Source organism: Falco biarmicus, chromosome 1, assembly GCF_023638135.1.
Source record: "Falco biarmicus isolate bFalBia1 chromosome 1, bFalBia1.pri, whole genome shotgun sequence".
Lineage (NCBI taxonomy): Eukaryota > Metazoa > Chordata > Aves > Falconiformes > Falconidae > Falco > Falco biarmicus.
The window spans coordinates 34,434,212-34,446,260 of record NC_079288.1 but is presented as its reverse complement, the minus strand read 5'-3'; the positions used below and the strand labels follow the sequence as shown (position 1 = coordinate 34,446,260).

Below are 12,049 nucleotides of genomic sequence, written 5' to 3'. Positions count from 1 at the left end.
GTATGACACCACCCACGCCGCCACGGCCTTGCCGTTCTTTCTTCCCCGGGGTCACCTATCCGTGAGGTGCAGCACGAAACCGCCCAGCCCGGCCTGGGCAGGCCCCGGAAACATGGCGGGGGCGGCGGCGGCGGGGCCTCCGCCTCAGAGCGCCGCCGGGCTGGGCCGGGCCGCCGCCCCGCGCCCGCCGCCCGCCCCCAGCGCCGCGCCCAGGCCAGCCCAGGCGGCCGGGGGAGCCCGCGGGGCCGGGGCTGGCGCGCAGGTACTGGAACCGCCCGGGCCGGCCGCGGGGGGAGCCGGGGTCGCGCCTCAGGGGGGACCTCGCGCCTCAGGCAATCCTCCCCCCGGCCTCTGGGGACCTTACCCTCCCCTCAGGGGGGACCCCCCGGGCCTCAGGGGACACCCCCAGCACCTCGGGGGATCTCTCCTCAGGGGACCCCCCCCCGGGCCTCAGGGGACCCCTCGGCCTTAGGGGGCACCCCGGCCTCCGGAGCCCTCTTGCCCTCAGGGAACCCTCTCCCCAGCCTCTGGGGACCCCCCTGGCCTCAGGTGACCTCCCCTCAGGGCCCCCCCTGGCCTCAGGGACCCCCCTCCAGCCTCAGGGGACTCCCCTCCCTCAGGGAACCCTCCCCACCCCTCAGGCACCCCCCTCCCAGCGTCAGGGGACACCCCCTGCACCTCAGGGGACCCCTCGGCCTCTGGGGACCCTCCCCACCCCTAAGGGCCCTCCCAGCCTCAGGGGACTACCCTTCCTTCAGGGGATCCACCCCACCTGTCAGGGGACCCCTGCCCTCAGCATGGTGGCATTCACCGGGTGAGGGAAGGGACATGCCCCCGGGTGGGGGCCTGAGCTTCACCTCAAAGAAAAAAAAAAGAACCAAAAGAAAAAACCAACCAACCAACCCAACCCAACCCAACCCAAACAGAAAAAAAAACCAGAAGGGAAAAAAAAAAAAACCAACTTGAAAAGCTCCCCTGGGAGCCATGGCTGCCGCTGCAGGCCCTGCTGCAGCCTCACAGCTCCCCGAGTGGGACGTGAGGGGCAGGCAGTGTGCGGGCACAGGGCTGAGGGGGCAAAGCTCCCGGGCGTCCTGGAGTGGGGATTCGGGGGTTCCCGGTTGCTGCTGATTCCCAGATAACCGGTGACAAAGCGGGGGTGGGCAGCAGAGGGCCATTTTCTTTCTCTGAAAGGCCAGGAGCAAGCACAGGTTGGGCAAAGGCGAGATGGCAATGCTGAAGCCATGGTGGATACCCCAACCCAAAGCAGCCGGGTCAGGCTAGATAAGCTCAGTCTGAATCAGTTACAGGTGTACTATGTTGTAGAAAACATGTTTTCCTACCTCTTTGGCTTGCTTAAATCAGCTTTATTTAATTCTAATAGCCTCACACTGGAATAACACCTTTGTCTGCTTTCATCACATGCCAGTCCTGTTCGCAGTGCTTAGCCAATCGTGAGTAAAAAAAAATACTTTCCTAAAATATTTAATGTATTAAAAATTTTGCAGGTGTATATTTGTTTAAATGTAGTTTTATAGCTGTAATCTGTCCTCATTACTAAATGAAGTGCTAAATTTAGCATAAAAGCTGTCAGCATGTTCCAATCAACATGTCTTAATGACTGCCAACAAATGGAAATGAGGCTTTCATGGAAAAAAGCTGAAAAGGTACAAATGCAGAACAAGATGAGATCAACTGTGTTGATAAAAGCCTGCTGCTTACTGCATTAGGTCACAATTTAAATCAGCCCACTGTGTTTATGTTTATGCTATTATTTTAATTGTTAATAGAAATATTGACTAGCTGTGGACGAGGCAATGCCTCTCTGGGGATCTGTTTGTGGTGGTTTCTTTTATTAACATCTCCCCATTAGCAACTACATGTTGAGATCTCCCAGCAAGCCATTTTTCAAACTGGTTAATACATGCCTTGTTAATTCCATCTAATGGAAGTTTTTAATCAAGATGTCAGACAGTGCTAAATCAAGCACCTCACCAAAGTGGGAAACATGTAATGTCCACATTATTGCCTTTATCAATCAGCTTTCCATTCTTGTAAAAAGAATATTTTCCTCTTTAATCCAGGCTTGTCTAACAGGGCCTGCTTTCATTGAAACAGTGTGGACTTCTCTTTTTTTCTTTTCTTTTTTTCTTTTTTCTTCCCCTTTCAAGGTGTCCCAGAAGAATCGTTCCTTTCTTCTGACTAAGATTGATGTTAGTGCGTTTCCTGCTTACCCTTGCTAAAATATTGGCTGCTATTGGCAGACTTCCAGTTCTTTTACATTCCCCCTTCACACTTTTAAATGGTTGTAGGAATTAACATTTGTGGTTTGGAATATGAGAAATGCATTTTGAAGTGGCACCAGCTGACACCAGGTACAGTTGTGGCCCTGAATTTCAAATGCTATTGATCGTTCACAGCGAATAGGGAGTTTTCTTGCTCTGCAGGCTCCCAGATAGTGCTGTGGAGTATCCTTGGTTTGCTTCGCTTTAACTGTCCTGGCTGGCAGTTAGCTTTCAAATCAGAAGAAGCTGAAGAATCTTGTTCTTAGTTTAAGGAAAATGAAAAATATCAGTGACTGTGTATTTTCCAAGCGTCTCATATCTTCTTTTTTTCCGGTTTTAGTTACAAGTGGAAGGCAGGTCTTTGAAATATAGGATGGCTACTCATCAGCTTTTACAGACTGGGCAAAAGACTAAGTCCTCTAAGGTAAAAACCTTGAAATGTGATGGTACTGACAGTCTTGGCTCTCAGTTTTGGACTTGGCCTGTCGGTGCCTGGTGAGGTGAGAACACTTTTTGTTGTCTGCTGTTCTTAGATGGATTATTTCCCATTTAGTAAGTCTAGGAAGATACAGCATGGGGCTTTGACATGTTTGACTAAATAAATGTAGGCTTATTAGGTGTGCGCAGAGCCTTATTAGCAGGAAGAAAAGCAACGGACTTACAGAGGAATTAAATTTAGTATACTTTCCACTGAGATTGTTCATGTTAAAATCACACAGTGTTTAGTATTTACATTAGCTCCAACTGTAGACTTGCTCTGTTTACAACTCTGCATTAAAATCACTCTGAAAACTAGGTCTACATACAGCGTTGACAGGCTCAAGGCGTCAGCTGTCAGATCTCAAAAGCTGTGGCAGGCAGTAAGCTTCGGTACAGCAGTGAATGCCACAGCAGCACTGGCACATGTTTCACTCCACAGTTAGCTCTGTTGAGCTAAGCTGGCATCAAACTATAAACTTTTTTTTTTTTTTAGGGGTGGTTGTCTGTTAAGTGTCAGCATTGGTGCAGGGGAGAGGATGGGAACGTTCAGCTGTGATAGAAGGGGAGGGAATTGCTGATCAGTGCAGTCCGCATCTGAATAAATCATGTCAGATCTATTGATAACTCTCCTTAAAACATTTAATCCCACCCACGGTACACATGAGTCTTCCCTGTGTAGTCTGAAGACTAGAGAAACATTACAACTACATTTCTAAGTTACCTTCTTTTTCTACCTGCTGAAAGTTGTTTCTAAATACAATCCCTGTGTTACACTAAAGTGATGCTATTTTTGGCTTTGCCCTTATTTTTGGCTTTGCCCTTTTATTTCAGGAATCAGTGGTGTTCCCCAACACAATTGCTACTGAGCAGCAGTCTATGGTGCTGGTGAAAAAACTTCTGGCCACCTCTGTATCCTGTATAACATACATGAGAGGGCTGTTCCCAGAGAGGGCTTATGCAACTCGCTATTTAGAAGGTAACACTTTATGGAGTTCTTATTTCTACTTGGCATATTTGAGGTATAATCTGTTCTACATGTTAGCTTCCAGCTGCTCATATACATATAGGTTCACTTTATTAGAAAGTTAGCTAACAGGCCTTCTCAAGTCTGGATGCAGGCAGTGCTGCTGCATCAGGTAGATAGAGAACATGAACAACCTAGAGCTACTGGCAACTCATGCCTTTTCTGTTAGTGTTTCTTTTGGTTTATATCCATGCCTTGGCATTGCCAGCCATGTGAATCAGGTCTCAGAGTTAGGAGAGTGACTTAAAAATCAGCAAGTTTTAAAAAATTAACTCTGGTTGATGTGGATTATTTTTCTTTGAATTTTTGAGCCCTTGAGGTTCACATTGTCAGCTTTCCTTGCGAGACTGAAAGCAGATTTGTTTGTTTGTTTTATTGTTTTGGGCTTTTTTTCCTGTGAAAATGTTCTCACATGACCACATGTGCTTTGGGAATCAGAACTTTAAGAAAAAAAGGAACTTTAAGAACCAAAGTCTTGTCATAGAATCACAAGAATTAATGATGCATCAACATCTTTATGTTCATTTGAGATTTGTTAGTAGGGTGTGAAATATCTCCATGCATTCCAATCAATTTCCACATTTTACTTATGTAGTTCGTTGTCCTGAAACATTGGTCACATGCACTTTGTGGACTTGGTTGAGGGCACAGGAAATCCCAAATTGGCTCTTGATCACCTAACCCTGAAAAGCCACTAGTCTTTGTAATCAAATATCAGGTCTTTCAAGTGCCTTTTTGATCAAGGATGTTAACATCTGTCCTGCTCACACCTTTGAGGGCTCCTTGGCTGAATCCTGTCATTTGCAGGACAGGTTTCCTCTTGCCATTCTGAACACCTGAAAACAAAGGTAGAAGGGGCTGTGTGGAAAAGCTTAACAGAAGTAGTTTATTCTCAGCACAGTCATTTGCCTCATACGCATGTTGGTGAGGTCTGAATGCAGAAGTGAAGGTGTTGTTTGAGAATGGTGGAATAGATGGGAGCGGAGAAAAGGAAGGAGTAGAGCATGGCAGCTGCTGGTGTTTTGAAATTAAGCCATAACTAGCACTTTTCTGGGAGAGCCCAGAGCATCTGAAGAAAGTTTTGACATTTGAAAACACAACATTAAACTTTTATCAGCCCACCTGAGACTCAGTGGAAAACCAAGACTTCTGCTCAGGAAGGACCTCCAGATAAAGCATTTTATCCAAAAAAGGAAGGGTTAGTTTCAGTGTTTGCCCAACAGCTGTGATAAGGATTGTAACTGTGTGCTAAATCTGGTTTTGCAGACCTCTGTCTAAAAATTCTCCGAGAAGATAAAAGCTGTCTGGGATCGTTGCAGATAGTCAAGTGGTAAGTGAGTAACAGTGAAACTAAGACAAGATTGTGCTGAATAGCACGACATCTACCCCTCACATTCTTCTTCCTGAAATATTGTGCTCAGTAGCACTACCAACTGTGCCAGTGCAACTCCCCCTGCTGCAGCATGTGTGCTTGGCCCTCTGCGTAAGCAAGACAGAATTAGCTGACCAAGATCATGTGAGTTAAAGGTCTGTTGAAGTGTTGACTGTAGTGAGGTCATGGTCAGGCCCCAGAGCATACACAGGCAGCATAGGTACGGAGAGAGGGTAAAGAAAATCATAAGATTGATTCTGTTGTTGTTTAGTCTTGTCTAGCTTCACTTTTATAGGGATACTTGTAGCTTGTTTTTTAGTATGTACAATATTTTATCTCCCTGGATATTGTGTGTCTGAGTACCCTACAGCTTCTTTCAGGATGTATTTCAGAGTTGGCATGTTCCCAACAAGCAAAGAGTCTGACTTTGATGTGCTAGGGAGATACTTTGCTGCACATCCTTTGACTCAAAGAGTAAATATCTGACCGTTACTACCTCAAATAATACGCCTTACTTTGAGAAAATCCATAGCTATAAACTATGCATGAGATAACAGAAGTTTACAAGACTGGACACGTCAGGCTACATTCAGATTGAAGTTTTAGGCAAGTTCTGTACAAGGCCAATGGGAAAAGAGCCATCAGAGATCAAGCTGGGGAGCTAGAATAGAGCACTGAGTAGAGAGCCACTGCAGCCAGCCTCAGGCCTCGAATCCTTGTCTTTGTCAGGATTTAAGTGGGCTTCAGGCTGACAGGATATGGCCCTAGAAGTATAAACAATGCACAAATGCAGAAGGGAGGGCAGTGCTTTTATGATGATTGACCTGAAAAGGACTTTACAAGCCCAGAATGTTGCTAGCTGTGTTGTCTTAATTAAAAAAAAAAAAATGCACTTTAAACTGCATCTAATGAGTGTGTGTTTACAGATCAGGAGATAAAATATTGCTGGTTAGTATTGACATGTTTTTTTGCCTGACAGGATTCAAGGTTGTTTTGATGCTTTGGAGAAGAAGTATGTAAGTTTTTTCATGTTTTTTAATGAAGCTTCCTATTTCTTCATAAAATATGGACAAAACTATCCTTCGATTCCTGCTTTGTATTTTTGTAGTGATCTTGCTTGCACACACCACACATTTACAGCTGTGGGATAGGGGGAAGAGCCTTCCCTGAGTATATATACATGTGAGATTTGGGATTTTATTCCTTGAGCCCAAATAATAACTGCTGTTGCTCTCTAGGCTTGCTTGTGCGTGGTGTGTGAACTAATTTACAGCCTGAAATGGATTTCCCGTAGTTCTGTGTTCTATGTTTGCATTCTCTAAGGTCTGGATAGAGACACTGCCAGTCAAAGCTGGGATCTTGATCTCTGTGCCTGTTTCCTTGAGAGAGGTTCTTCTGTGCTTCTGTTTTCCTCCATCTCCTTTCCCCATGTATTTACCCTTCTTCTCATCTTCTCTAACCCTCCTGCCTTTTCTCTTGGGTTCAGAATTTATTACCTTTTTTGGAAAGTAACTCATCAAGTAGGGTATGTAACTGGTTCCGGTACAAAATCGGCTATATAAGTAATCAAATTCCTTGCTGATTCTCACGTAAAAACTGCTCTGCACAGCAAAAAGCACCGAGTGTTGTCATCTCTGTCAGCACTGTTCATCAAACCAACTCTCATCTAGATCAAGTGAAGTGGTGTTAGTTTCAGTGCTGATGATCAGATGGGCTCTTATACATCAGTACAACTGTCACTGTGCATAAGATAATTCAAAATGTTGTGAATTCTGTTTATTGCTGGCTGGCAGCTCTAGGAGGTATTTAGTCCTCTGCTATTTATGGGAGACATAAATTAATTTTTATTTGGCAAGGTTTAAGGAAAAACCATAGATATTTAATCCATGTTCTAGGATTGTTTTCGAGAGTAGCCCCATGTACATTCTTTTGCTAAAGGATAAATTAAGTACCTTTTGGGAGTTTCATAGCAGATAGCAAATATTAGTCTTCAGTAGCGATGGGTGCTCTTGTAAAAGAGTGTTAAATCAGCATAGCCTTTGGAGATTTGTTTAGAAAGAGTCCCAAGAGAGAAGTCTGAGCGTGCAGTTGTTTTATTGGGAAATTGCAAGTAAAGCCAAGCAAACTGGCCACTAGGTGTTGCTGATGCTGTGCTATGAACGATCTGCATGAAGGTTTTGAACTCAGCTCGTTGAATGTATCTATTCCTTCACTGTATGTAGGCAGTAGATTGTGATAGGTCTGTCTTTTCCTTGCCCGCTAAGGTTAGATTTTGATTTTGTGTTTTGTTTTGGTTTTCCCTTCTTAGTTACACAGTGCTGTTCTCGCAGTAAGTAAACGAATACAAGGCGTTTTTCTTCCCCACCCTACTTGAAAGAAATATGGAATCAAGGTTGTGTCAACCCATTTGTGCCTTTTTTTAGGGGAAGTAAAAATGTATGTGGTTTTTAATAGAGCAGTGACCTTTCTTAAATATGGTAAATATGAACTTCCTAGGCTGCGTGGGAATGTTTTTCTCGGTATGTCAGGCTTCTCACTGAGGCCTTACATGCATCCTTGAACTCCTAGAAGTGCTTTCACGTGCTTCATATCATTGCTTCCTTTAAACTTTTGCCTCCACTCTTGGAAGCTGCTGTGTGTTCTCCCATTTCCCCCTGCAGAAGAGTCCTCCTTATTAATCTGATCCTGAAGAAACCACACACTGGTGGTTAAATAGCAAGTCCTTTGCTGTGGTCCTTTGTAGAGCACCAAGAGCTATGCTATGCATCTATTCTGTGCATAATCTCACTAGTTAAATCTCAGGCATCAACAGTTGCCTGTGAAGGTTGGAATGGGAATTAACCTCATTCCTCCACAATTACACAGATGAGTGTCTTCTACCTGTCTTTGAAGTGGTAAGCATTGACTGCTGATAGAGGAAGAGTGTTTCTCAGCCATTCCTTTCTCAGATCCCATGCTAAAGATAGTATAATCTCTGCTGTAAAATGAAAATATCATTTAGTCACTTTTCACTGGTTCAAGTTATCCAAGGGGAGAATGCCCTCACTGTGCTTTCTTATACAGATTTACACCGATCCCAAGGAACCGGAGGTAAGAAAGAGTCTTAATTAATCTTTGAGGCAACTGAAGGCATGGGTGAGTAGATTTGTATTCAGACAGGACTTGCAGGCTTAAATTCTACCCTGACATAGCTGCTTGGTGACCCTGTTTCTCTTCTTCTGCCTTCACTCAAGAATGACAGCTCAGTGAGCTGGATTGTGATCAAACGCTCCTACCAGGCACTAGGCTGCAGGCCCACCTAGGGCCTCAGGCAGGACTGTTAACAGGCAACTAATGGGCATGTTCGCAATTTTGTTTTTCTTTCCCTAAGAGTAGAAATGGGAAGCTCAAAATAATTATTTTACAAACCATCTTTTTAACAGCAGTGTTGAAAAGAGAGTTGTTTTTTCATGCAGAGATATTTAGGACAGAAATTATGACTCACTTGATACCTGGGATGTATGTGTTGCATAGTGCCTGTCCTTATCCTTTCAGTGTTCTCTGTTGTGTTTCTCTTTTGTCTACATCTAGCTGGTGGACACGGAATGAGACTGGGTAGTGTGATATGTAAGTGAGGTTCTGCATCCTCACAGAGCAGGTGCAGGGAATGGCAGCAGAATCTTTGCTCACCTGATTACAGTTCTGCTGCGTCGCACCTCAGTATCTGGGGAGGGAGCAAGAGTTTAGTCTGTAAAAAGCCTGGGTAAGGAAGACTCAGATTTAAGGGTTCAGCTAAGCTCCTACTAATCGACTTCATTGTCTCTGGAAAAAGTGAATTGTAGGCATGGAATTGGACTACAATAGATCATTTCTCTTGTGGTGAAGTTGTCTGTTCTTCCTAATTATTTTATTCTCTAAAATCACAGCAGATCCTTTTCTTTTCAATGGAAAATCATCTAGTTTTTTTATCTCCCTCGGAAAACTCTGAGACCAGGAAGATTCAACAACTTTTTCCCATGAAGTACTGTTTGTATTTCCTAGTAGGAAGAGTCCTTCAGGCCCTTGCCTCCATGCAGAACACTGGGCCAGGCTTCCTTGTGACACTGCATCATCCATGAAGCCTCACATTTTTCCTTTTTCTAAAGGAGGCCGCATATACATTGTAATGGTTGGCTGGCCCCAGTGCCTGTTAGAGATTTGGGCTGGGGAGTCAGGCCCACAGAGGAAGTAGGAGGAGGAAGCAGGAAGTCCTTTTTTTTTTTTTTTTTGAGATTCTTTCAGTGCTAGGTAAGATGTAGTTGTTAAGAAAATTTGCCAAATCCCATGCAAGTAATAATAGAGTTAAAGCTGTTATTATGTCATTAAATTAATGCTGTGCTTTGGCATAGAGCTGTGAAAGGACACTGTGAAGTTCAGTGCACATCTTTACACTTGTTACTGAAAGAGACCCATTTTCTTTCCCCACTCTTGTTAAATCTCTAGACAGTGACTGAAGTGTATCAATTCAAGTTCAAGTACAAAAAGGAGGTGCCCCAGATGGACATCATCAGGTAATGGTTTGGGTTTATTTCTCAGAATTACATTGTGAAAACTGTGTTCCTCAAGCAATAAGAAGAAACTGCACTTGGTGAATAGAGCATGTCTGAGTCGCTAAGCAGCTGTAAATATCATCAGAGTTGAGGATATTCACCCTACAGGATACGAACTGCTGAGCTAATGAGTACAAATGCTGTTATGTAGCACAGTGAGGCACTTAAAGTACACCAGAACTGAGTTAAGGACAATGTATAGAAATGGTCCTAATCAGGGAAGCAATGCAGAAGCCAGCGCAGTTGTTGAGATTGCTGCTGGCTCAACTAATAACGAGTGTTCTTCCACTTTCACAAGAACAGCCTTGTGCTTTCAGATGAAGCTTTTTCAGGTTTGATCCCTTTCACCATGATCCTGTGCCCAGGATTTTTTTTCCTAGGGCATTTGCATACGTGTATTCTGCTTGAGCAGCCTTGCGTGGGTGACCTGAGAGAACTTTCGCTGATGAGGCCTGACTTGGTGCTGAAAAATGTGTGGCAGGAAGCTGCAGCTTTTTGCATCTTTTTGGCTTGCTCTGTCTGTTAGATATTTTTTGAGCTGTGTTTAGCAGGCCATAATCCTGTCTAGTTTAAAATAAGTAACTATCAAAGGCCGTTGGCTATAACCAAAGCAAATTAAAATGAACCCGTTCTTAGTTTGCTTCTGCAGTTGCCATTGGTGAAAGATGGATCTTTGGGCCTTGGAACCTGCCTGTACAGCAGGAGAGCTCTGCTGTCTTGTATGCTCCTCAGGAAACTCCTCCACAATGCTCCTGTAGCGTGCCATTTGCTGCTCTTTCTCTAAATACTTCCAAATGGCTTGCAGTACGTGACAAAATAATTTTCTATTGGGTAAATTTGAACTACGTCTGAGTCTGCAGTGTCCTGTTGACAGTACCCTCTGTTTCTGCTCTGAAGCTGCTGTCGGTTGTCCCCACTACACCGAGGGGAAGAGGAGACCTTTGGCATTTGAAAGATGATGGATGGCTCTTGGGTTCTTTGGATTTTTAATAAGCCTTACTCAGACTGGTCATTATTCCTAGAAATTAAAAGAGTCCCCAAACGGAACTCGGCATCCCTTGGTGTCTCTATTGTGCAGGCCAGGGGGAGGCTAAGTAATCTTGTTGTGTTTATATCTGCTCCATCGAAGTCTCATTACTGCTCTGAGGCTTCAAAGCCCTTGGCATCAGATTCCTGGGCTCTGTTCTGTTTCCTCAGTGACTGACCCTGCTATTGCAGGATCATGTGTGTACCTGCAGTCACTGGTAAACTGACATTCTGGCACTGATCAGAATCTTATGTCATCTTTGCTATCAGCTCCTTCAGCTGATAACACTGCTTTTATGCACCTGCAACATTTATTGTTATATGCAAACTCTGAGTTAATCATTCCATGAGAGATGTGTGAATCTGCATCATCGTATCTGAGGGGAAAAGGAAAACTTTCTCCTAAATGGTCTCTGCCTTATTTTAGATGGATTTTGGAGGAATTCCTTGCCATGGATCCCAGTCCTTCAGAGAGGTTCAGTTCCTCAGATTCTACCTTTTGATTCTACTGCATCGAACTCACAATGTTATTCCCATATTGAGCCATTTTATTGGCCTGTTAATTCCTATGGAAGTCACATCTCTCTTTTTTTTTTTTTTTTTTTTTCCTTTTTACTTATATTTTTTTCCCCTTATAATTCCTATTGCGCTAATTCCAAGAGCTGTAAAGGTGATGTGTAAGAGAAGGCCTGCCTTCTCTTTATTCCAGCTTAGGCATTGCCAGCAGTTATCCTCTCGCTTGATGTACATTTCTGAACATACAGGATTTCATCTAATAGCACAGTGTGCTCAGGACAGAGTTCTGCTGTTGGCAGTTTGGAGCCTATCAAACCATACCCTGCATACCCTAGAAAGTCAAGCTGTTCAACTGCCACTCCATTTTCATGAGCCAGGAAGCTTCAATTGGAAGGGGAAATCAGTCTTAACTAAGCTGTTCCTTCCAGCGCTTTAGTCAGTCCAATTCAGCCCTGGGATCCTCTCTGCTCTCTTAGGTTGCCTGCTGCTTTGAAGCATTTGGGATGATTGTGTTAGGGACCATCCAGCCTGTATATAGTGTCATCCACCTGCCAGGGGGTCTTCCAAAGACATAAGGAAGAAGCTGTGTTTTTTTAATGACCCGTTCTCATTCAAAGTTAAGGAAGTTTAAGTTCCTTAATCACGTAGTGATTCATCTAGTCCGTCTTCAACAGTCTAAAGTTAGCTGGCTGATCTAAATTGCTCATGTCATCTACCTCTGTAGTCAAGAGCAACAAACTCCTCCAGAGGGGAATTTATCCCACTTGTGTTACACGTTTAT

General features: G+C 44.0%; 1 protein-coding gene across 7 annotated transcripts in view; it reads left to right on the top strand.

Moving 5' to 3' along the window:
* HORMAD2 (HORMA domain containing 2) overlaps positions 1 to 12,049 on the top strand; it is a 35,698-nt gene that overhangs the window by 11,178 nt on the left and 12,471 nt on the right. For 2 of the 7 annotated variants that reach the window (XM_056326705.1, XM_056326693.1), the window contains exons 1-8: positions 98 to 262; positions 2,623 to 2,706; positions 3,594 to 3,738; positions 5,053 to 5,116; positions 6,138 to 6,174; positions 7,467 to 7,487; positions 8,222 to 8,248; positions 9,620 to 9,687. In XM_056326705.1, the coding sequence (XP_056182680.1) occupies positions 113 to 262; positions 2,623 to 2,706; positions 3,594 to 3,738; positions 5,053 to 5,116; positions 6,138 to 6,174; positions 7,467 to 7,487; positions 8,222 to 8,248; positions 9,620 to 9,687 (596 nt within the window). In that variant the 5' untranslated portion in view covers positions 98 to 112. Of the gene's footprint in view, positions 1 to 97; positions 263 to 1,381; positions 1,452 to 2,353; positions 2,373 to 2,622; positions 2,783 to 3,593; positions 3,739 to 5,052; positions 5,117 to 6,137; positions 6,175 to 7,466; positions 7,488 to 8,221; positions 8,249 to 9,619; positions 9,688 to 12,049 lie in introns of those variants that run through there. The other 5 variants (XM_056326717.1, XM_056326712.1, XM_056326724.1 and 2 more) reach the window with 5 other exon arrangements.